The 26,914-nt window shown below is 36.9% G+C and overlaps 1 protein-coding gene across 2 annotated transcripts in view; it reads right to left on the bottom strand.

The window, feature by feature from the left end:
* Positions 1-26,914, bottom strand: part of mthfd1l (methylenetetrahydrofolate dehydrogenase (NADP+ dependent) 1 like) — a 98,481-nt gene continuing 71,567 nt past the window's right edge. The window contains exons 27-28 of one of the 2 annotated variants that reach the window (XM_041252382.1): positions 9,936-10,053; positions 1-319 (exon numbers count right to left, since the gene is read on the bottom strand). In XM_041252382.1, coding sequence (XP_041108316.1) covers positions 9,964-10,053 — 90 coding nt within the window. In that variant the 3' untranslated portion in view covers positions 1-319; positions 9,936-9,963. Of the gene's footprint in view, positions 320-6,433; positions 6,785-9,935; positions 10,054-26,914 lie in introns of those variants that run through there. The other variant, XM_041252381.1, reaches the window with a different exon arrangement.

The raw sequence follows: 26,914 nt of genomic DNA, 5'->3' as shown, positions 1-26,914 counted from the left end.
TGTCTCACGGAACAGGAGCAAGGGCTGCATGGAGTAAATAGGAATTATGTGCTTGTGATTTTAGAAATAGGACAGGATTTCACCTTGGCTCGCAGAGTGCCGCCCTCACCTAGGTGAGACTGAACCTATCAGCCTTCAAGGCTGGGAAGCAAGCGTTTCTTCCCCCCAAGAAGAAATGAAGAGAAGAATAGTGGATGAATGGAAGAGGTCTAGAAGTCTCCCCGGCTTACAAGGATCGCTTACACTGAGGGAGGTCGGTGAGGCCAGGCTTCTGAGGCTAGGTAGTGATCTTCACTTCCCTTACAGGGAGACAGGAATGCTGAAAAAAAAGAACAAAAATAAACACGTAAAGGGGTCTCCAGAGAGGGAGACTAACACAGATGAAAGCAGATACTTCCCCTTGGCTTTTGGAGAGCTGCCCTCATGGAGGTGAGACCAAACTAACCGGCCTCCAAGGCTGGGAAGCACCCAATAGAGTGAAAGAGAATGGGAAAACAAAGTGAGAATGGATTTGGTCGTGGGTCCCCTCTGGCTCACGGAGAACCTTCATGGCAGAGGATGAGGTCAGCACAGCTGGGGCTGTAAGGTTGGGAAGTGAGCTTCGCTTGCCCCCAGAGGGAGACCATTGCAGAGCTGGCACAGCGTAGTGGAGGAGGAGGGGAGGATGGAGGAAAACAAAAAAGCAAGACAAAGAATAAGAGTACAACCCAGGGTTTCAATAGGGAGATTAATTGATATTTTGGCAGGACATAATAGGGGAGGAGCCCTAGCTTTCTACCCCCTGAACCCCACAAAAGGTTACAATAATTTTATTACCACACACTTTACTGGTCTTTGGAAATGCTTTGAATCTGTAGTGAATAGAACATGTGACAAACTCCTTTCTCTTAGACTGGATTCCAGCCAGCACTGGAACTGGACTGTTCCAGCTAGATAAAAATTAAAACATGTAATTCATCCTAAGAAGTCAGGTTTCACCATTCTCTGAATCTCAACTGGGAATATTCCAGGGACAAAGCCCACTGTGGTGTTCATTGCAGTCACAACTGTAGCTGCATTGATATACTGGAGTTCAACTTGAATTAAATCTGATTTAATTTGTTTATAAAGGTGACATGAATACATAACTAATTATGGTTTTATACATGGTTTATAGATAATGCTTTATGCTATAATGGACTTAACTGTAACAGCAACATTTAATAGTGTGCAGCTTTTTTTGTAACTGATTTATTGGTGTTTTATATATGTTAAATAGTTATTCTCGTTTTGATTTTATTGAAAATGGTTAAACTGACATCATTTATTTAGGACTTGAGAGATCATAGGTTGAATTGTGCGAAAAACTCTGGAAGACTACATTTAACTGACCTTATTGCTGGCAGCTACACAACTGCAAAATGCAGTGGCAAAATCAAAGTCTTCTGGAGTACCAGTATTATGCTCCTTGTAACATAACTACATTGCAGAGTTAAATATAATAATACAAAATGCTATTGTAGCAAACCTCCCTCAGCATTAGTGTTGAAGAGATGAAACGAGGATCACCACTGCCTTTCTGAAGACATCAACTGCTCATCAAACTGGAGAGGCTAAACAGGAACAAATCCTCTCCCATATTGAGATCGGGCCCATTCTAAAGACAACTTTGTGCTATAATTAAACTGACTTCCTCCAGAGACAGGAGGCCTAATTGTTTAGTGTGCAACTCAAACAACCCAGCCAGTGTATGACTGACCACTTTGATTTCTCCCCTACGCATTGTTGAAGCCCAGAAGTGCTGAGTGAACTGAACCCAGCCTTTGTCCTGCTGGACAAGAGGATAACTAAGTGTCCAGATTGCGGGGTGGGGGGCCCGGGCCCAGTTATTCACTCCCAACTAATTAGACAGAATGAGCCAAGAATGTAGCAGCTCTAAAGAGTTATTCGGGTTGTGCCACTTTCTGTGGATCATTGGGGCAGTGGCTGCATCATGAGCGTTATGTTCAAGGTCTATAGGAGACAAATCTTTTAATTAGCAAAGGGGATCTGAAGGAAACAAGACTGAAGGTTGAGTTCAAAGCATGTCAAGAAAGAGAAAACATTTTCTTTCTTTTTTTCCCCTCAGTGAATCCAAACAGAGATGCTTTTGAATCACTCATGCAACTCATTAAATCAATGCGGTTAATTTTTCAAACCCCATGAAAGCTGTTATTGCAGTTGTACAGTGGTAAGAAGAATGGGACTACTGTGCTTTATGGATTTGCTTTTTTAATGATTAAAGGCACCGCATTGGCATTGGAAAGATTCAGATAATGGGGTATTCTGAGCAAACACTTGTAAAGTAGACCACTAAAGTAGTCACACAAAAGTATGAAGTACATTTTTAACAGGTCTTGCACTGTAATTCTTTGCTTTAAATTGGGTTGCAGCTTCTGTGCCATTTGTAAGAAAAAGAACACGTCTGTCATCCTCTTAATTTAATGCGCATTGGGGGTCTTGTCCATTTTGCATAGCATAAACATAAAGTGTTCATATACACATTTTCATTCATTCATTTACTCCAGTTGTTAGTTATAATGTTGTTTTATTGTTGGTTTCTGGTTGGATCCTAGGCTACTAGGAAAATCAGTTTTCCGATGTGTCTTTATGAGGGTTGAAATAAGTAGTAACAACTATTACTGGAATGCGAAATGTATGCCAAGGAACAGAAGTTTTAAAAGAAACAACCTCCACCCTTCTGAAAGTTTTTTTTGCTGGTAATTTTGAAGTTTTCCCATCTTTTCCCATGGTTGTACTAAGGATTTACCACAGTTTAGCACGGTGTGTCATGTTTATGTAATATGCATTACCATACCACTTTGGACTTTACCATGATTCCACTTTTATGATTTAAGCAACATTTTGAACCTTTTAGCTCAGATATAGGTATGCACTGGGAACTCCCCTAGAGAAGAGGTCCAGCTCCCACTTTATCACCTCGGGCTGGTGTACTGCCCGCAGTGAGAGGAGGTTCATGTACGCCCAGAGCAAAATGTTGCGGGCCACGCGATGGAGACTGGGAGACCTGAGGCCGTCCTGGTGGTTTATATAAACCACCACTGTTGTGTTGTCTCCCTCAAACCTCCTGCAAAAAAATCTGCAAGGCCAGGTAAACTGCCTGCAGCTCCAAAATATTGATGTGTAAACCCTGCCAAGGGGGGTTACACACCCCTATGCCCCCCCTGCCATTCTTCACAGTGCCCCAGCCCAGGCTGGACGCGTCTGTGGTGACGATCTTCCATCTGGTGATACTGCCCAGCGCTACACCAAGGTGTAGATGGGCAGGCTGTTTCCACCAAGAGAGTGCCTTTAGATAGTGACGAGACACAATCAGTAGGCGGGCTGAAAAACCATGCTGTTAAAGGGTGCATGTGCAGGCGACCCAAAGGTAGGGTCTACAAGCTGCTGCCATCAAGCCCAGAAGTCTCTGGAACATCACTACTGTGAGCACTCTGTTGAGCTCTAAACAGGTGGCGATTCTCTGCCATCCAACAAAGTGGACAGCATGGACCTGGAGTCCAAGCACACGCCTAGATAGGAGGTTGCCTGTATAGCTTCCACGCACTTCGAAAAGGCGCGGGGACCTAGAGAGAGGCCAAACGGCAAGACCCAGAACTTGTACGTTGTTCCCTGAAAGGCAGATCGCAGATACATACTGTGTGCTGGCTTTAAAGGGATGTAGAAATAGGTGAACCAGTAGGCTCTCCTCTCAGGTCAGTTCTTGAAAGGAACAATTGCGCTGAGGTCTGTGCTGTCCTTTTCTACCCTTGGGGCAGGCGTGACTGTGTCAAAGAGGCTCGGCTGAGCAGCTTTGATGTATTTACTCAGGTTTTGAGTCTGTAGAAGGTATATGCTCCAGACAGGACTTCAACCCCCTTAGCCAGTATATACCACATAGAAAATGTAACATGCACACAATTATTACAGATGCAGATGATTGTTCCAGAGGCACATCTGTTCTACATCTAATATTTGAATTTTTGCTTATCAGCATTTACCCAATAACAATTTCACATAGTTTCTGTCAAACTTTTTTTCATATAATATTGAGGTATATGTTGATAAAAATATGTGTAAGGAAGAAACAGAAAAGCATACTTCTACATAGAAATTGTTAATATTTTTAGGTGATGAAGCTATTCAATTCCTTGTTTTATTAGTAGGGAACTTCAAATTGAATGTATTTATTATTTTCTGGGCATTTATAATCATATATATAAAGCAACAAACCCATTTTTATCGAAGGTATTCAACAGCTGAAAAATCTAATTTGAGAAGCAGTTTGCATTTTGTGACTGATTAACTATTTAAAATGATTCCATCTTTTGTAATCAAGCTGGCTAGGTGAAGTGGTGTTCACAATCCTTTGCTCACTGCCAGCTATATGTGATTCCAGAAGTCTGGATTGTATGGCTGGGCAGATAGCCTGTAGTTTTGGATTATGTTAAATAGCCCCAACTGCAATGATTTAAACCCCCTTTATTATTATTTTTTTTTATTCATAAACATCACACCATATGAAAAAAAAAAAAACATTACAACAAATGTTTGAATTGAGCCCGGCAACCTATTTTATATATTTTAATGTTTTCACATTCTGTCCAAATTTTGGCCTGTATAGATTATTAAACGATCTGGCAGAATGATTACATTTTAGAATATTAATTTAAGAGAACGACAGGATAGAATGCCTGAGTCCTCCGACACCTGTCAAGTGATGGAATCCACTGACCTCTGAAAGTCAGATGCAGCTGCCAAGTAGGTGGAGGAGAGGAGGAGGAAAACAACTTAATGAAGGAAGGATGGAGGTAAGTTCTGGCTTTTAAATGACTGAAGTAAACCAATGAGGTAAGAGGGAAGGAGGGAGGGATGAGTCGTTTTGGCTCTAAAATAGCAGCCTTTAATTCTTAATTTAAAAAAAATAATAATAATGTAACAAAATATCTGCAACTATATATCTTGCAAAAGATTCTTGTTGGAAGACAATGACAATTACAATTTTCATTCTCCAGCTGTATCAGGAATTGCTGTTTTTCTCTAGCGCATAATTATTACATGTAAATAATGAGGAACACTTTTAAAAGGCACAGAAAAAAATGTTGCTATGTTGCGGTCGAAAGGCCAGTATCAAATCACCATTGTGGAAGTGCTGTGCCTTCCACAAAACAGGCAAACATCTATCTTAAAGGTGCCTTTAATTTACCAACCGAAGAGTTAAACGAATACATGGGTCAGGTACAAAACACTCATTTAGTGTTCTTGCCTTTCAAAAACATTAGCAAGCCCGCTAGTGCTGGAAGCTGATTGGCTAATGGTACTGAATCGTTTTCTGATCACTAAAGATGCGACAAGACAATTTCTGTTCAGATGAAAATATCAATTCGACTGACTAAAAGAACTGCATGCACTTTAAGCAATGTTAAAGCACATTTGAAGCATTTCATAAAACCAATAGTAATACGAGAAGAACTATTTGTAGATAGTACCTCACTAGTCAGCTCTAGTATTACATATACAGTGATTAGGTGTAAACATCCCTTATCTAAAAGGTTTTGTCTTCGTAGTCTGTTGTAATAATAATAGCTTTTAGCGATTGCCATCAATGTGCAAGAAACATTGTAACACTCAATGTAACCAGTCCAAGGATTAGTAATAAATGAAAAAGAAAGACAAACTTTAGATACATAAACCCTATAATGACTTTTAAATACATGTTTTAATTATCAGCTACAAGCAAACATAATGCTACTGTTAAGTATAAACAGGGTTTTCAAATTATTATGATTAACCATACAGGTCCATCGAAAATATTAAGACTTAATTATAAAAAATTACAATTGTAAAGTAAACCATGAATCACAGTGTAACAAATTATTATTTTTTTTTTTGTTCCTGGGTAGTAAGTGTTATTTTGTAATTGCTTATGCCTCAAAAGTATAGAAAATGGCTATTATTCCCCACAAACTTTGCTTTTGTGACCAGGACAGTGATATTTCAAAATATCACTATTTCCAATGGGAAAACGGGCAAATGTGTGTCTTTTCGTTCACATAAAGTCAGAAAAAAACAACACATGAATCCAAATTAACATGTATTCATACTAAAGTAATACAAAAATGACTACAAAAGATTTAGAAGTGAGTAGTTTTTCGAGATTTACGATTATACTGTATTTACTGTATAATCGTAAATCTCGAAAAACTACTCACTTCTAAATCTTTTGTAGTCATTTTTGTATTACTTTAGTATAAATACATGTTCATTTGGATTCATGTGTTGTTTTTTTCTGACTTTATGTGAACGAAAAGACACACATTTGCCCGTTTTCCCATTGGAAATAGTGATATTTTGAAATATCACTGTCCTGGTCACAAAAGCAAAGTTTGTGGGGAATAATAGCCATTTTCTATACTTTTGAGGCATAAGCAATTACAAAATAACACTTACTACCCAGGAACAAAAATTGTGTTACACAGTGTAATAAGCCCTTCCAACAATACATATTCTTGCACTGTCAGTACGTGAAAATTGTAACTCATTTTTTTGCTTTAATTTTGGCACTTTTGGTAGGTTTTTGTGCAGCATTTGAAAAGTTTATCTACACTGCAAATGAAGTACAAACATTCAGTAATATCTATGCAGACTCCAGTAGTTGTAGTTCAGATGGAAGCACAATCTAGTTTTGCTTTCTCCATATCCTCCAGAAGCATTCTTTTAATCCATTTCTTTGCCTAAGCAAAGTAAGCATACATTTTTGTGGAATCTGGAAAAGCAGAAAGAAAAAAAAAACATTAAAAAAGATGAAAAAAAAACTAGCAGTACATCAAGATTTGGAATTGATACCTGGTAAAATTGCTATATACAGGTATAAAAAAAATGAGATTACTAAACTATTAACCTATTTTGTATATCTAAATTATGGAATGAATTCCATTCCAATTTGATCAGCTTCTATTTGAGCATCTGTTTTCCCCTAGCATGATGGTTTCCTAAGTGATGAACTGGGATATCATACTGGAGTACCGGTACTCAATGAACCTCTTATAGCACTCGCTGGGCCATAAAACAAGGACGCTAATCTTAAAAAACTTTAAATTAAAAAAAAAAAAAAAATGCCGGAGGTTTAAGAGCTCTAACATTCTGGCAAATGCTTTGTGAATATGGCCCTTTGTCTAAGCTTTTTACTGTACAATTGCTTATTTTTAGTGGTTAGGTTTTTAGATCTATATTGAAAAAGAATGCCCTTTAGCTTTTGCTTTGACTTCCTCTGATTAGGTTTTCTATATGAACACATTTTACTTTGTATCAATTCTAGCATTCTGGATTTAATCCCCAGTTTAGGTCAAATGGCTTCGACAAGCAGCTCTGGGCCGAAGGTTCCCTAACTGGATTGGATCTTAATGTTCACCAATGTGCTTAACTGTGTTTGACTGTAACACTGAAGAGGAATACAAGGTACCGTAAAAGACTGCAATACCCAGGGATGTAAACAAAACTCCTTTTGCATAGCAGTGTCAACCATTCCAGGTTCTAAGACGTGCTTTATTAGCCCCAATGTATAGGCAACAAGCTCCAGGGTGTCTTATAGTAAAACTAGTAATAGATCAAACTGCTATGCAATCAGAGTCTTATTTCCATTCCTGCGATCATATTTTAAATAAGGTTACATAAGTAATTATCAAAAGAATCCTGATATGGCCTGTGTTTTCCACTATGGAAAACTTGCAGGCAAATTTCCCACATAGCAAATTTATGAAGGCAGTAATTTTCCCACATGCCTACTGTGCCTCTTTTGGCTTGTAATGTGTACAGACCTGTAAAAATATGTTTATATTCTTGTTTTGTTAAATGCAATTATGGAATATAAAAAAACAAAACTGAAAAAAAAACAAAAAAAAAAAAAAACAACATTAGGTAAAAGACAGCACACATATGAAGTGTTTATGTAGACTTGGATGGAACTGCTACATTTTTAACACATACTAAATGAACAGCCAGAGCTTTCAATTATTGGTGTGGCAACATCCTTTAGTGCTAATAATATCACTGTAAAGGGTTTATAGGTTTGGACAATAGTAAAACAAAATGACCAACATCTGTCACCTTTGACTGCAATGCCACCGTTCAGAATACTGGTTGAGAGGCGGTGCACTAGATCAGGGTTTCCCAATCCTGGTCCTGGGGGATCCTTGTGTCTGCTAGTTTTCATTCCAGCTCAGTTCTCAATTACGTCATTAAACCCTTAACTGAACTTTAGCTTAATTATACCTTTAATTGTTTTCAGCTTTTAAACAGTTGGAGATTTATACAATTTTATAAGGAACTTGAAATCAGCAACATTTTAGGAGCTGGAAACAACTAAAAAGGTCTAATTAAGCACATTATTAGTTAAACTAAGGGTTTGGTTAAGTAATTGAGAACTCTGCTGGAATGAAAACCAGCTCACAGGGGTCCCCCCAGGACCAGGATTGGGAGACCCTGAACTAGATCATCAAGTGAATTAGGATGGCAACTTAAAAGATGTCTTATTTCATTTGAAGCATGCTGAGCTTTTCCTTTTGCCACATGCATCTTTCAATTACAAATGTGTGGTACTAGGGAAAGATACAGCATTCCATTCCTAATGATCCACAATCTAAACCTGAAGGTTACGTTTTCTTAATTTACTAAAAAGATGAATCAACTACCACAGGAACCTATGAGCTTCACAACTGTTTTTTTTTTTAACATTTATAAATACTGTACATCAGCATAAATGTCTTCATTTAATTTATGTAATCATGTTATTAATTGAACAGAAGAACACTGCAAAGACAATACAAGACAAAGGCAAATGATGAAACTGTATTATAATCAATTTACAGCCTGTAAATATAAAACAATATTTTTCACTTTCAGTTATTTATCCCAAATAGGTACCATACAGTCCCACAGGCCGAGACCACCACACTGTTAAGGGTCTCTCACACTGACGCGTTAGCTAATTTAATTGTATGTTTGTGTATATGAAATAAAGTGCCATTAAAAAAATACAAAACATTTCAGCAACTTGACAGAGGAGCAAGGTGCTGAACAGACAGAAGAAAATGAAACTGTGTCGTCTCCATCGACATGCACACCACAACGGTGCAAAATAAAACATGATGATGATCCCCTTGGGGAATACCTGATGGCAGAATAAAAACACCAGTTTGTGGGAAGCAGATAAGCTCTTTTTGCTCAGCCAGCTTGCCGCTGAAACGCTCCCACGGCAGAAGAAAGCATTATTAAAACTAGCTATACAGCAGCTCATTTCTGAAGCCCAGTTTTCTCCAGCAGCTACTGTGCAATCCCTCCCACTCCCAATTTTCCCCTCGAACCCACCATCACACAATTGTTATACACAGAAATCAGATTATGAAATGAGTTACCACAATCTGTGAAAATGAAATGTCAAACTGTATAACTGCACGGTTTTGTAAAAATGTGTCTAATTAATAACTTACTTTATATTTAATCGTTTTTCGTTTTTTTTTTTTGTTCAAATTACAAAAAAGTTTTGTGCGATTACCTTAAACAGCCAATTTCTACCGAGGGCTGATGGCCTCTCTCCATTTTATTTATTTATTTATTTACTTTTTTAAATAGAGCTTTGGTCCCACCGTATCAAGTACCTCCTCAAACTGATCACTGTTTATTCTGAACTACTGGAAGAATCTTGCATGTTTCAGTTCTTGAACTAAATGGTGGTACTCCCCAAACCTTTTTTGGTTAAATTTCATGTACCCACTTTCTACTTTTTAGTTTTCGTTTTCTATTTAAGAACATCAGCAATAAAACCTCTTCCTCGTCGATCCCCCCCCACCCCCACCCCCCAATAAATAAATAAATAAATAAATAATAATCTGGGCTCAGTACTGTAGCTAGCACATTACCTTAATTGTCTTGGTTAAGATTGGCAACTCAGAATAAGCCAGTGATTTGCTCAGTCTCAGGATCCAGGTCAATGTCATAGAAACAGGGTCTTGTGGGAAGGCCTGGCATTGTACTCATCTGTAGGAAAAAGAATGCAAGTTTATTTACAAAAACTTGTGTGATACTGTTAAAATCCCACCATCCCTTTCACACAGTGAACAATAACACTCTGTGTGTTGCTTAATGAAAGCAGCTGCCGCTTCGGTAAGATGCTGCAAGAAAAATAGATATTAAAATAACAATTATAATTATACACTTCTGCACGGAAATATGCAAGATGAAAAAGCAATCAAATTAGGTCTGCAATTTATTCTGCTTGTCCCCAGCCCAAGAAAACCAATGGTTTGTCTGCACTTCTATGTTAGACAAAAATAGAAGTATTTATACGAGACCAAGTATGCATTAGTGGCTGGTTAAAAAGTATGCCTTAGCTGTGAAAATGACTTCTTCACATCTGTATAAACAGGTATTAGATCTTTCTGAAAAAAAGAAAGCCCTTGATGCATTTAAAAGATGATTTTGTGTCTCATGAGGGAGTGTGATGTAATATTTATCTAAAATGACAACCCCCTTAATTAATTACCAATACAATTTATAGAAAATGATTTTTAGGGTATGTGGTATTTATATTCTGCATTTTCAAGGCAAAAGTTATTGGGCAATAGATGTTTAAAAAAAACACAAAAAAAAAAAAAAGTTTAACTTACTCTGCAGATAAGAGTCAACAGGGAGCTGCTACATTTAGCTGTAGAAGTTCAGCATTGAAAACATCTGGTATCAATCTCTTAAAAACAACTGTATGCCTCACACCATTTATCTGTTTTTGAAAAATTTTCCATTTACTGAGATCCAAAAGGATGATGAGTATCAGTTTTACTTTGGAAAATATACTTCCAGGAAAACATTACGTCCTTTAAGAATTAAACACCACAGAAAGAACTGGGACAAGCATGGAGTTCTCCTTAGTGCATCCCACAATCTTTCTACACATTCTGGGTGGTGGTTTGAAATCTGTAATGCTTTATTTTAGTTTCATTACACTGCTTTTAACCCAATGAGTGACCAAAGCACATTGTACATTTACATAATCCCATTCCTTAGGACTAATGGCTGGTTTTACTGACCCTGGTGAGACTAATTACGGACTACCCAATGTTACCTTGAAACCAGCCTTAGAGTTACTGGCAAGATTCATAACAGGTCTAGAAATTATTTGCAAGAGCACTCATTTATTACAGCAAACAATACCTAAATTTATGGTTTTCCTTGCCATCTTTTGTTTCTGTATCCATGTGCTAGAAACTGTGCTACAGATGAATGCCAACTTCAAGGATACAGAAAAACAATTCATTTTTGGCAGGGGTGGGACACAGGAAGAACCTAATGCCAAAAAAGTCTACAAATACTAATTAACAACTCATATTTGTGTGGGCTTTGTTTATAAAGTTCCAAAATGTTCACAAGATTGCAGCTGTTTCTTCATTATAGTTGAACATGCTATCCCAGTTTTTGAAATCTGTAATACTTCTTTACAGCTTACATGTAAACAGGCCGGGTTTACTTTGCTTTTGCTCCAGCTCAAACTTTAGTATGTATTAGTAAAAACAAAATCTTAAATTACACATATCCAATCACGAAGCAAGTGCACAGGCAAAGACAACTTTTCTGAGAGCAATAAAACAATTTTATAGTGCTGGGACAAATACCTGAACAACTTTTTTTTTTTTACATGTATTTCGATACAAAATTCAGATGTTCGTATTCGCTAGAAATTACAAAAATGCCTTGCACTTATTTAATGCATCACCAAAAGCTGCGCTACAGTTTTAAACATGGCAAATGAAAAAGAGCTCCATGTGATAATGCAAGATTAATATATAAAACACAGGAACAACACAGCAGCTCTTGAACCTGTATTTAAAAGTTTTAGACAGCAAAAAGTAAACAAACCAGATTATGCATGGGCTAGCATAGTGCTTTCCATGGAAAGCTATCTGGGTCAAAAAAGCATTGTGCTGCTTTAGCACGAATGAGAATTTCATAACAGAAAAAAGACAAGCATGTCATTCTAAAATGCCTCACTTGAACAGTGCCCAACTTGCTGTAAATGCTGTGTAGTGATTTTTATATAGATTGCATATATTATATATTTTTTGTAGCGCCTTGTTATGTGGAATGTAATAAACAAGACCCAAAACTACGAGTCTTTTCCCCCTTAATTTTACAACGCCATTTCGAAGCTTGTTTTATTTGAAGTGCTTAAAGTAAAATTTCAGGTTTTGTTTGGTTTCGTTCAGCTACAATAAGGCACATGTAAACCTCATATTATTACTTTATGAAAATGTGTCTATGGCCACTGTTTACTGTGAAGAAACGGCAAGGCAAGGAATAATAATTTAAAAAAAGGTCACGCTAGCATTTAAAAACGTGCATTTGTAAAAAGCATACCATCTCAAAATCTGCATTTTCAACCATAATATTTGCATATTGCATCACCATAGTTATATTATTTTCCAATGGAACTATTTCAGAATAACAAAGTTAACATGCAAAACAGTACACAGTATAAATAATGGTGGTATAAACAGACAAAGACAAGCTTACCATGAAACATTTTCTTTTGAAAATCCCCCGTTCATGACATAAAAATCAGTGTTGTACTAGAACTTGTACCACTGTCTCTGTGGGTAGCTCTCAGCATGATAACTATTTACAGTTTTGCTCTTTAAAAGTTCTTTAAATTTTCCTTTTAGCATCAAAATAAAAAAAATTACTCGTGCTCTTTCCAAATCAAAGTCTTAATAAAGCCTCAGGAGCTTCCATTAAAATTGTCATGTTTTAGATGATCCTCACCTCAATAGAGTGTTTGCTGGTCTGCACTCTGTTCTGACACTCAGCTAAAACCCTGTTCTGCTGGTACACTGGACACAGGTATCGGAATTGCAAATGCTGCAAGTTTTGCGAAAGCAGGAAAGATGTTGGAATAGTTCAATAAAAACCCTGCAGGCCTCACCCATGGCCTTAAAACCTTTATTTTTGAGCATGTGCTTTACTTGTCCAAATTCTTGGCTAAGTGTCAGCGGCTAAGATGCTCTGATACAGATTACTGAGTTGCTCTAATACCAGGGACGTGAGCAGTGCTACATGGCATACTGAGATCTCTGCTGTTTTTTTATTAATATTTTTATAAAAGACGATGTAGGGAGCAGTCAAACTATTTTTACATGTTGCATTGCATAAAACTACTTTGTAATATAAACACAATTATTGGATAGGGATGAAAAGGGGATTGGTTGTCTTTTACATATCTGTTTTAGAAACACATTGCTGTTATTGGTTTGCATTTTATTAAAATGTCCTACGTATACAACACAGAATTCTGCATAAATGTGACCAATGAAATGCAGTGTAAACTTTAGGTACTGTTTATTTCGTGAGCAAACAAAACAACGTTTAACTTGAACTGTTATTTGGCATCCATTGTTTTGTAATTACTTCACTGGGGTAAAGTAAGGCCTACACAACGTATTCTTTACTCCTGGGATATTTTTCTACTTTGATGTGTTACTGTAACATCGTGCCATAAAACACAGGCGCACACACACAGGCCACGCCCCCCTGACCCTGCTGCTATGCAGTCTCTGCCTACATTCTGAGCAATATAATGGCTTTTATTACTTTCTGAAAACGAACACAAATATCCAAACAAATATTTAAATTATGAGTGAATATCCGAACATGAAAAACCTGTGTTCATCCCAGCACTACAATTTTAACAGTATATGACTAGCAAGAAAAAACGTAGCTGCTTGCAGGAAGGATATTATTGTTCTGAGTAGTTTACAAAAACAACAAACTGATGTAAATGATAACCTTCCTTTTGGGTTTATATAACTGGAGACCTAGAAACATGTTGTCAACAGAATAACATATTTACCTTTTTAAAAACACTTTGAATATATTTCTAGAGGTTAATATAAATATGTCAAATCAGGTTATCTGACAATTGAGAGTTAAAAAAGAAATGTACTGGAATGTTATGTGCTGGTTGTAAACAACAGACATCTACTGTACAGCCAGACATTCCCACAGTATGACAGTTCCTTCACTTTCCCAACACATAAATCTCACAGACTGATGACTCCCATGATGGCGCAACTGCAGCTCGGTCACAGCTTCACAGTTTATGTAACATGCCACTCCGCTGGCCAACAACGGATTTTCCCATCGAGGCCAGCCAAGAAATGCTCAAGCTCTCGGGCTCTGCAAGAAACACTGATGTCAAAATAATGTCAGAAAAACAGTAACAGGCTATGCAGGACTGTTATATTCTGTATTTCTCTCCTCATATAGTTTGACAGTATGAAAAAGTACAACATGTTTTATAATAGAAAGACATAATTATGAGAAATATTTGCCTTGATATGTTCATTTCAGCTCTTGCACAAAGCATTTTTTTTTTTTTTTACATTGTGTCGGCCTCATATTTGTGGAGCCTGGGTGGGCTATATAAAGAAATGTACCATGTGGATAACCTTACAGTGTTTGATAATGAATGTCACAGGGCTTCATTTTGTGGAATACTGTTCATGTTTTCAAAGGATCACCTCATTCTAACTTGATGAGACAACCCAATGTCACTGTACATCATGCTCTGTTTGAGATACACAAATCGAACAAAGAAATTATCTTTTTTTTTTTTTTTTTAGTTTTCCATGATCTTCCCATTTACACTGAATGAACCTTTTATTAAAAATATTAAATCTGGCAACATAATCCTCTGAAAAACTATACATGACACTGCCTCTATTCATTAAATATACCACTTTCTTTAGGGTCACTCATACAGCTTCTGTAGGTCATGTGTGAGAGACGGTGCTATAGTTACAAATCAATACATTTACCTCTCAGATCTTGTTCCATTTAAAATATTAGCAAAATGATCTTGCCCTTTCAGTTGGATTATTGCACAATATTACCCACTGGGGTATTTTGTATTATCTGAGCTGTTGCATAAATTCAAAGCAAAACAATGCTTGTATTACACAGAAGTTAAAAAAATTAGCATTGTGGTAACATCTGGGGAGTGATGTTGTACTAATAAAGCATATTTTCATACAGTGAAATCCACTGCCTAGTAAATCAGTGGTAACAGTCCAAGGCAGAATCCATACAAACTACGAAACCAAGAACAAATGATCCTGTATTTCCCACGGTTAAAGAGGCTGTAAATCAAGGAAAATGTCATACGTCTGCTCATTTTGATAAATTTGCAATAACATAACATTAGACATCACCCCCACACTAGCTAGAAATAAAGGTAGTCTGAGTGAAGTAATAATTTTAATTATGTAGCATTCACAAAAAAAGCAGTTTCTGCTGCAACTGTATTTGAAGGCTTTTCCCACAGCTACACAATTAAAATTTTAGCTGGCACTATATCAGCAAGTCTTGGCTAAAAAAAAAAAGAAAAAGACTCAAGATTAAGTTTGACACATATCATTATTGATAACACTATGTAACATAAGTTTTGTTCCTGGGTAGTAAGTGTTATTTCCTAATTGCTTATGCCTCAAAAGTATAGAAAATGGCTATTATTCCCCACAAACTTTGCTTTTGTGACCAGGACAGTGATATTTCAAAATATCACTATTTCCAATGGGAAAACGGGCAAATGTGTGTCTTTTTGTTCACATAAAGTCAGAAAAAAACAACACATGAATCCAAATTAACATGTATTTATATTAAAGTAATACAAAAATGTAAATACAGTATAATCGTAAATCTTGAAAAACTACTCACTTCTAAATCTTTTGTAGTCATTTTTGTATTACTTTAGTATAAATACATGTTAATTTGGATTCATGTGTTGTTTTTTTCTGACTATGTGAACGAAAAGACACACATTTGCCCGTTTTCCCATTGGAAATAGTGATATTTTGAAATATCACTGTCCTGGTCACAAAAGCAAAGTTTATGGGGAATAATAGCCATTTTCTATATTTTTGAGGCATAAGCAATTAGGAAATAACACTTACTACCCAGGAACAAAAAAAAAAAAAAAAAAAAAAACGGTGAATCACCACATCATTCATTCTGAATCCTTGTCTGTACCTGAATTCACCACAGGAGGTCAAAAGTTGGTAATACTTTCATGTACTTTGCCTGGCTGTCATACCTTTATACATGGTCTTTATTGAAAACAGCTCTCTCAGTGAGCACTGAAATTTAGTTAGCCTTTGCAGTCCAAACCACTGCAGCCTCCTACTAATAGATCATTCACTGTGAGCCTTATTAATCAGAAACACATAGCTACTTTATAAATCAGGCTAATGTGCGAAATGTAATTTAGTGTCATTTATTTGAATAAAATTAATCTAGGTTAACAATCTGACATTTGAAAATACACGAAAGGCGCAAACTATCCCATAAAAATCGCACACAAAGGATGTAACGAAGTAACACATTACATCTATGCATTACATATGGTTCAGTACTTGCTAAACATTATAAAGGCAATTATTACTGTGATTAGCATAAACCCTCAAGCTAATGCCCCAGAGTAAGAGAAAACAAAAAACATTCTCACTGCTAAGAAACATCATGTTCTCATTAATATTTTAGGAAGCACAGGAGTGCAGTTTCTTTTTTCCCCCCTAATGCGGCAGTGACTTTTGAATATGTGCTAAATCATTTCCAACTGTGGTTCAAAACACAATTGGTAACATGAAAAGCAAGGGGATTCTGTGAGGTGTTAATGTAGCCACATAAATGCCTTTCATATTAACACTTAGAACAAGAATCTGAAGCACTACCCTTTCCAATGCCATTAGAACAAGAAGGAATACAAATTTACCAGCATAGCTATTTCTATTTAAAAGAACAGATTACATTTGTGAAACTGTGACCATATAATATGTTTATATCATGTTAATCTAAGCTATTTTCCCCTTGGTACATCCTTGGGGACAGGGTGTATACCTAATTTATCCTGGTGGTGAAATTGTACATCAATCAATCAGTGTCCTTAGAGAGGAACTGTACCTCTATGACATGAATTAAAAACAGTAGAGTACACTGCTTGTACACTCCTTAGTCAAGTAAAATGTACTTGAAAAAGTGTAATGTAAATTTCTTATAACCAACTCCAATTTTTCCCATGTCCACTTTAATACAGGACACAGGAAATATGACCTGGTAACTGGAGCAATATTTGTGCACCTACTGAAGAGTATTCTGAGAAGGTGGGCCCACACAATAAACCATAAGCCCCAGGATTAGATGCTTCTTCAATATCAATTGGGCCATTAATTGAAAATGTAACATTATTAGTAACACAATAAGTCATAGCAATGGTAAGCCCGAGATTTAGTGTCTATCGTAATAACGAAAGGTTTATCTGGCAAGTAGGAGACATGATTCTCTAATGTATGCTCTTTAGTTCCAACTTTCTCACCTTATGTCTGTCAAGTGACATCCACATGCTTTTACACTTATTATTATGCACAGATGTGCCTCAGAAATGTGGATGTACTTTAAATCAGGAAACGAGAGGTATGTGTTTACAATGTAAGGTTCCATTTTAGTCTGGCTTATGAGCCTCTAATGCTGTTAAATAGATTTTTGCACTCAGGACTTCATGTTGTTTTTAAACTTCTATATTACGTTAGATGAAAACCGTATGCTTTTAATGTTACTGTTAAAGTAATTGTGTGCAAAGTGTTATGTACAAAGTTAGGTAATACAACATTTAAATACAGTGAATGAATGACAGAAAAAATACCGGTATATAAATGGTCGATGGAACTTCGCACACTAGCATGATTATGAAGTTTTCCACATGATTGGTCCTAAAGCTTATCTAAAAGGAATTTGGTTAAAAGTTTGACATACACTTATAAAAGTTTACCATAACAGAGGCAAGAATGATAAAACACATACAGGTTTGGTAAAGCATGTTAAAAAAAAAAAAAAAAAAAAGGTATATAAAACAAAAAGAAAAAAAAGAAAAAACCATGGTATATACCAATCCATGGTCTATAAGCATAGGAATCTTGGGAATCTTGTCCTTCAAGGTTATTAGATTTATACTACATCAATTCAACTAACAAACAATGTATACCTTTCTTCAAATCTTACATCTGGTATTTGATCACAAATATTAAAAGAGATTTAATTAAATTACACAAATCATATTACAGAAGGCACAAAAACACTGCTGACATGTCCTCAAATCACAATTTACTATGGTTAAACTTATACTTTTAATGAACAGATTGTGCTTGTTGTTAATTATCTGCTAACAGAAATCACCATATAAAATCAAATCCAAATAAACTGACACACACTGTGCTTTATTTACTCACCTAAAATGCATTGTATGTGGCAAATGGGAAAACAATTGGTATTATTAAAACAGCTAACCTTAAATGCAGACCTTTCTGAATGCATATTTTATTAAACAACTGAATTTAATTGTATCTGTAAAAATACTGTGACAGGCAATGAAAATGACTACAGCATTATACTTGAAAATATTAACTAAAGCATCATATAAAAAACTCAGCTGATATGGAAATGACCCCATATATAAAAAGAGCAGGGTTAAAACAGGATCAAAATAATGCCATCCAGCAAATTAGAATCAACTGACCAGTCAAATGTTGTTCTGAAGAGAAATACAACCAATTATTCTAATTTAATTTAAAAAAATTAAAGCCACATGAGCTACAAATCACGAGTACCAGAATAGTAAATAACCCACCCAGTCAACTGCATTAAGTATTTCATTGTAGCGGCAGAATTTCAATAGAGCTACTATACAATGTCTCTGTTCCCACATGTCCTTTTCCATAAAACCCATTCTTTCTAAAACTGTAAAGTTTTGTCAAAAAGTGTGTGTATTGATATTTGTATTGACACAGTGTTATCAGGAGAAGAGTTTAAAAAGCAAGGACCAATAAAAAAAAAAAACCTGTGCTGTCAATTGTCTTTGTATTGTAACATTACTGGTACGTTTACCTGTGCTATGTAAATTAGATAAGAGAAGTTTGAGAACGAGAAAAGGCCATTTGGCCCAGCAAGTCTATCTTTTCAGAATAGTTTATACCCCTGTGGGAGGAATTCTTCTCCATCTTCAGGACTAAGCCACGTTTCTGTAATTCCAACAATACCGTACTTTTCAGTTGACGTGGGCTTCTAGTTCTAACTGTTTATTTCTGATGCTTCTGGCATTAAGACACAGGCTTTTCATTTTTGATTTTATGTGATTTACACCTTTAGCCCTAACTAGAACCTGACTTTGGTTCACGCCAACTCCCCTGCTTATTTTAAATCCTTTCTGGTCTTCCTGAGGGTTCTTTCTATGCTCCATGCCAGAATATCTGCTCCCCTATCATCAAGGTGGAAATCATTTTTCTTATAAAGCTTGCTTGCTCCTTCCTCCCCAAAGGTTCTCCAGTTATCTGCAAACCCCAAAACCCTTCTATCTGCATTTATTATCCAACCATATTTTAAACCAATTATTCTGCTAAGCCTCTCCTTCACCACTCACAGAACTGCAAGCACCCCAGAGAAGATTACTTGACTCCTTTCCTCTTTAAGCCTGGCAGCGAGTGCAGTGAACCTCTTTCAGTAACCTCTGACCTCCTCTCACTTATGTTATTTGTCCTACACGGACAATCACTGTTGGTTCTGTACCAGCCCCGTTTGTGATCTGATCTATGGTGTCGGCACCAAGGAGACGGATAACACTCCAGTTTACTGGGTCCCTTTTGCAAAACTTCCTGTCTACATGCCTTTTAATTGAATCCCCCACTATGATTGTCTGCCTCTGACTGCCCCCACTCTGTTGATCCAGCACAACCCACTATACTACTGGCCTGTTCTGTACCTGCTGCGACTCTCCACTTCTCCTCCTGATCACTAGCAGACCCAAGTGATCCCAAGAGCAAGAAACCTGTTTGCAGGTTCTGGACTCTCCTGCGTGCTGCTGAACTCTGTTCTACCCTATTCTCCCTTATCCTTTTCCCTCTAACTACTGTTCACTCCCTGTCTTGTCCACCCACCACCCTCTGTGCATCTAGTGGGGTCACATGCAACTCCACCTGGGAGTCTACAAACCTCTCTAACTCTCTGATTGCCCACTGCTGGTCTAGCTGCTCTGTCAGACTAGCTATCACATCTTTGCGCTTGCTTTCTGCTCTGCAGCTAGTGCAGAACCTACCAAGCTGTTCCTCTGTACAAAGACCTGCTAACTCCTGTCAGCCACCAGATCTGCACCAAATGCACTCCTTTATCCACGATCACTACCTTTACTATGTTTTCTGCTAGTGGAGTCATGCCAACTTTTGCAATTTTAGCTGATTTTAGATATTAATTGAGATGTTATTGCTAGTTCCTTAAGCGCTTTTTGATTTCAATAAACACACTGATTAATCTGGTAAATTGGATATTCTTCATTATTTGGTATTTTATTTGTTGCACAGAAAAAAGTACTTGGTGTAATTTAGACCAAACTTTTATTGACGAATGTATAGATTGTGTGTGTTTGTAGCGTTACAGTCATATAAAATTAATATTAACATGCTGGGTTGAGCTAACAAACCATGCAGGCCCAACAACGAACAAACAAACAACACAGCAACACGGCTGGTGCTAAAATGATCCCTTTCAGGTTTTAACTTTCGGCATAAGCATGTTCCTGGTCCTTTTACAAACTGTACCCAACAATAACGAGAAGACAAAATTACTTTACAGAATTATTACAAAAAACCTTCTGTCCCCAAAAGATCACACGAAATACAGCCCTTCTAACTCTAGTGCACCTTCAAGTAAAAAGCTACAAATGGGAATGTTTACCTCAAGGCTGTTAAAGCTATTGCAGCTGAAAGGATATTTATAGGTTTTACCGTGTTCTTTTCTTTCATGAATAGCACCCACTCTAAATTGCACAGGTTTGCACACACACACGCACAGTCCAATATCTTCACTATCAGACAGCAGAGATACTACCCCTAATCTGGGATTTAAGATTCAATTTAATTGTTACTTTGATAAATAAATAAATACAAAAATATGCATGTCCTCATTTTATTTATTAGTGAAATAATTCAATATTGCGTTTCAACCCTAAAATGATTTGTAAAACTCTGTATCCAGCAGGATATGCTGGTAATGTAGTGTTTAGGGTGTGGTAAAACCTTACACCACGTCCCTTAACTGTAAACACCAAGTTATCTAGAGTCATGAGCAGACTGCTGACTGAAGAGAAGCTTCTCAGTTGCAACCAGTCATAGCAGTCACAAACACAGCTATCATGACTTTGATCTATGTCAAGGGCACCTCTCTCGCACATAAAACTGCATCTGTTATACACTTGCTTCAAATGGTAATAGAAGGGTATCTCTTGATACGATTGTGTCCGATAATGAGAGGTTGTAGGCGGTCCCCAGCAAACAGCAGAAATGGTGGGCTATCTTTAAACAGCCACGATTACCCTTCATGAAGGGACCTATCTAAGCAATCACTAGGCACTGATGGTTCATGAAACAAGAGACGTATGAAGACACTTATGGTAGCCAAGTCAGATTCATTACATCCACTATTGTCTTTAAATACAGAAGGGTGTAAATGCCACCTCCATAAAGAAAGATATAATAATTACAGTACAGGAGTGTGTACTACATTAGTTTGAATGTTACATATGAAAAGAAGAAAACAGAGACAGTGGACAGGACACTACTTTTTCTGTACAAGGTTCTCAACAGCAACTAAAAAAGAAAACCTAGACTTCTTGGGGCATGTTAAAGTCAGTTTAGAGCAATACACACCATAATAACCAAGCTTGAAGAACTGGTTGTTAAAATACATGAAGTTATTTCACAGTGTTTCTAGAAAGTTCAAGGCTTGAGAGCTCCGATTGGGCATGTAATGAAAGCAGATGGGGGGGGGGGGGGGGGGGGGGGGCAGTTTCACAGTACTCACAAATACAGAAAGTTGTCCAGTTGTTAAAGAAACAGGTTTGTAACCGCCAGGTACCCAGTTCAAATCCCAGCTCAGCCACTAAGCAAGTCACTTAACCCTGAACTTAACCTCCTTGTGCGTCATCTTTGAGTGACTGTAGCTGATGCTTAGTTCACACACCCTAGTCGCGTATGTTGTAAAGTGCTTTGTGATGGTGGTCCACTATGAAAGGCACTATATAAAAAAAACAAAAGATAAAAAAAGTAAAAACATACACTTTCCTAATACTGAGGTTGTACATCAACTTGCCCAAGGTATCACCAGGCTCCTAGTCTTCAGAAATGTGTTTCAATCTTTTTTGGCCACACTCCTGTATATACAATACTTAGAAGAATAGCTATTTTAAGATACTTCTGAAATGAATAACACACTAACTTAGGGCTTTATATTTACCTTACTAATTTTCTTACTGTTGTATTTTTAAAAGTGCCTTTCACTACAGTAAAATATTTAAATGTTGAAAACTTTTAAAACATTTTTTTTTTATTCAATTTAAAAAAAAGTTCATACCGTTTTATAAACTGTATATACTCTAAAATGTGTTAAGCCCTAAAAGGCCTTGCTTTTTATTCACTGATGCAGTAGAACTGTTAGATGTGGTATACAGTTAATGTCTAAACTTGAACTTGCCCCAATAAAATTAATTTAAAACATTCCATTTTGGAACAAACAACTCTCTCACAGGGAAGCATTTGCACACTGGTGTCAAGAACATTAGCGCTGACCTCTTCCACCTAAAGGTGTTTATCTCATTTTAACAAATAAAACTGTTGCTGCAGAAACGCAATTATTTCCTGTAATTTTAAAGAGACAATGAACATTCAGAGTTCCGCTCTTGTAAAAGCAGACCAGCAGTGATGCCACAGTAGAGTAGTAGCCTTTTAGAAGCACTAAGCAGGGCTGGACCTACCCTCCTCTCAAGAGGTTCCATCACAGGAAGTTAGAATTATTTTGACCCTTGACCTTATTCATTTCCAGTATCCTAAATCTGGACAGGCCCTGGGCTGCTTTTTCTTTTTTTGAGCATTCACATATGAGAAAAGGCGGACGTGAGTCAGCCTTGGGTCGCTTTAAATCGCAAGTGTGAACGGGGTCTAACCACTCACGGAAATGTGGCTAGGATGCAGACAACTAATCAAAAGAGAAAACATATTTGATTACATATTCATTGAGTTAGACTGCAGAAAACAAATTGTTTCTTTTGGACGTTTTCCTAATGGGTTTTGTTTATTTTTCCAAACAACAAAAAACGTCAGTCCCCGTGCATTCAGCCAATAGCAAAGATTACACATTTTCTCAAACAATAGAGAACATCCGACAAAAAAGGCAGATCATACCAGTTCATAAAACTAGTCACACTCAACCCAACTGAAGAGAAAAAGCCAACATGTAGTGTGCCAGAGGTCCCTGTGAATAAAATGCTGGAGGAATGAAGCAGCTAAATAAACACTTGCTGCACAAAGTACACGGTTTACTCAGAGTGCTATTACTCACGAGACAGTGTTTACAGTTTGACTGGACCACTGTGGTTAGTAAGTCTTGGAAGATACGTCTCTCTAGTGCTGAAGTGACTCCTGAAAAATGTCACTTGCATCAAGGAAGGTGTTGAGATTTTGGCCCCGTTAACTTTCACGACAGTCTCAAGTCAAACAGCATAAAGCTGCATTGTACATATCCGGTATCCCTAGCATCAGAACTTTTCATTTTTTGTTGTTACAACATGTATCAGAAACATGATCCTCACCTTTAAACTCAATTGTTTCACATTCTGTATTTGGTAGCATTAGTTTTTTGCAGATTTGACCACAACTCTACAGTTTTTAAGCTGCATTAGGATAGCAGGCATGAACCTTATATAGACTTGCGTAAAACGTCGCTGGTGAAACTAGACTGATTAACTGATTGCACTTGTTAGCTTTGGTATTGTTATAGAAAGAAAAGCATAGGAACGAATGACAGACAGACCCTTTGAAATTGCAGAACAGCAATAAATAAGAGAATTAATATATTTCTGAAATTTTTAGCCTACAAATACATATTTATATATCTCCATTTCCCTGTCGAAGTTGTTCTACATCATCTATCCTATATTTCTCTCACAGACTAATCCTGTTGCATAAATAACACCATTTTTTAGTTATCAAACTATTTACTACTGTTTTATTATTATTATTATTATTATTATTATTATTATTATTATTATTCTCTAGTCCCTAACCATTACCACTTAATTGATAGAAGCGTCCTAATCTAAATACAGAAATGCAGCAAATGCAGTATATAAAATACACTTTTCTCAACAACACGCACATAATAAACATAAACTACTGCTCTAACATAAATCGCCAACATAATAATATTAACAATAATAATCACAATAACAGGCATTGAAATATTACAGTGAGGGTCTTGCCCTCACACGGTGCACCAACGATCTTAACATTTCTGGATGAGAAGAGCATTTTTTTTTTGTGAATAATCGTCATTGTAATGTAAAGTAGCTATGTATATCGCTGCGTGCAAAATAAACAATGGTAGCCGAATATGCCAATTCGTCAGCATTATACATCATCACTGAGATCCACAATCCTGCAGTTTTTATATTTATCGCTTAGTTAAGTATAATTATGAGTGCACTGCAGCTCGTATATTATGTGAACTAAACAACCTGAATGTTAACCCACTAGACTTATTTTTTATTTAATATTACCATTTGCATGGTAGGGAATACCATGGAAGGTAGCCAAATAAAAGTCTTCTTGTCAACTACTTAACGGAAACAAAGTCAACTAGAAAGTAAAAAGATAAGGCATTGTAACGTCAATCACAGCCTTTCACTTGCTACACCAGGAGGATAACAGATTTAAGATTCTTGTGGAAATCAAGGGAAATAGAGTATTGTAGATACTGTAGAAAAAGGTTAAGGTTGCATTCTGGCAACACTTTTGAGACCCAAATTAAATCGCTGGCAACCAGCTGTACTGTTCAGAGAACTATATTTTATGGTTTCTGCAGCTCAAAGGCTTCAAGTCATAGCTGAGAACATATTTAAATCATAGCTTTCAGTAATAAACCTGGACTCGTCAGAGTTAGGATCTCGGACAAAAAACTCTTGAGCTGTGGAAACAATGCACTTTTGTGTATTGTCTTGACAGGGACAATGCTGTTGATTTTTTGACACACTGTGACTGACTGTACTGTGCTGCAAAAATAAAATCCAGTCAATCCAGAGTAATACTTTTTCTGTAATGTATTATAATAAAAAAAATAAAATAAAGAATAGATACAGTCTAATGAAGTATAGGTACATTTCTTAATAAATAGTGTCCCCAAGCCAAGTCTTGCTCAATTCATGTTTTGAATTACTGTATTAACCCCAGAAAGCATTGAAACTCCAGTAAGATCCCGATTTATTACTAAGCTGATTCAATCAGAAGTTTAATTTCAAGTAAGTTAAGGTCTAAAAAGGGAGTTTATTTATTTATTTTTTAAATTTAGTCGTCACCAATGATTTTACCCCAGTTCTCTCCCCAATTTGTAATCACAATTGTATTTTATTAATCCCGGTTCACCGCTACAAACCCCCAGTGACTCAGGGAACGGCGGCTGACACACGCGTCCTCTGAAACGTGTCCTTGCCTAGCCGCCTTTTTTCGCACTGTAGATCCACAGCGAAGCCATCAGACCTATAGTGCTGGAGGACAACACAGATTTGAATGGCTTCACAGCAGACCCGCAGGCGCTCTATCAGCCACAGGAGTCACTGGAGTGCGGTGAACTGTGGATTACCCTGCCAAGCTAAGACCTCAGAACCCAGGCGGCGCTCGGCCAATTGTGTGCCGCCCCCCTGGGAACTCCTGGTCATGGTCGGCAATGACCAGGATTCGAACCCGCAATTTCCAAGCTTCTGCACTCCACACAGTAGCCCCTAAAAAAAAATGAGTTTAATCTACACCAATAGTTTAGTAGTACCTGCCGACCAAGTACCTACAATTACAAAAGAAAGACAAGGCAAGTAAGACAGAGTCTTTACAGTATATCCAGTAAAAAATACATATACAGTCGCCACTGCTTAGAATGGGTGTGTTTGTGTTAACATGATTCACCTACAGTTAGCGATGGACGGTATAAACTCCCACATAATAACCTGACATTCAAAATGATCCCCAATCACCAGTACAGTAAACAAAACAAACATGCGTTGTGACGGTCGAGCAGTTCCTACAGAACAGTATCCTAATCCCAGACACTGGAAACTAGCCACGCTAGCCCTGTGCACACATACACAGAAAAAAAAACAAAAAAACAAACAAAATAGATATATCCCAGCTTACTGAAAGTGGGTGGTGAAGAGAACCCCAAATGACAACTCACTTTGTTTATAGTTAGTTAAACATAGGTCATCATAACACCTTGTTTATTTAAATTTTTATTAAAATCACCAAAACACAAAACAGTCTAGCTCCACAGAGTTCCTAACTAAACAAAACAAAATATCAAGTTGCAGCATCGACCAGATGAAACAAAACAATTAACAGCTGCAAAGGTTGTCTTGTTTGAGTTAAAGTGCTGCTCCTCTTTCTTTTTATTTGTTCAGACAGGTAACCTTTTCTGTTTGTTCTTGGCTTTTGGTTTGAATTCAGCGGTCTCCACTGTGCTATCCAACAGATGACGGCCAACTATGCCAACACCCTGTGTTTTTAAAACAAGGGTGCAATGTAAGCAATAAGCCCTTAAAAGAGTAGGCAGCCCTTAGGTCTGCCACAGCGTATATGGGGTTAAAAATCTTTATTAAGACACACATTACACTAATAAATGTTTTTATTAAAACCTATGAATGGAAAAAAAAGTGCAAAAAAGTAATGCAAGTGCAGAAATGTACAGTATAGGAAAGCTACATTACTGCAAATTGTTT

The sequence above is a fragment of the Polyodon spathula genome, chromosome 6 (genome assembly GCF_017654505.1).
Source record: "Polyodon spathula isolate WHYD16114869_AA chromosome 6, ASM1765450v1, whole genome shotgun sequence".
NCBI classification, from domain to species: Eukaryota; Metazoa; Chordata; class Actinopteri; order Acipenseriformes; family Polyodontidae; genus Polyodon; species Polyodon spathula.
The sequence above is the reverse complement of the archived record's forward strand: the minus strand, read 5'-3'. Positions and strand labels throughout refer to the sequence as shown.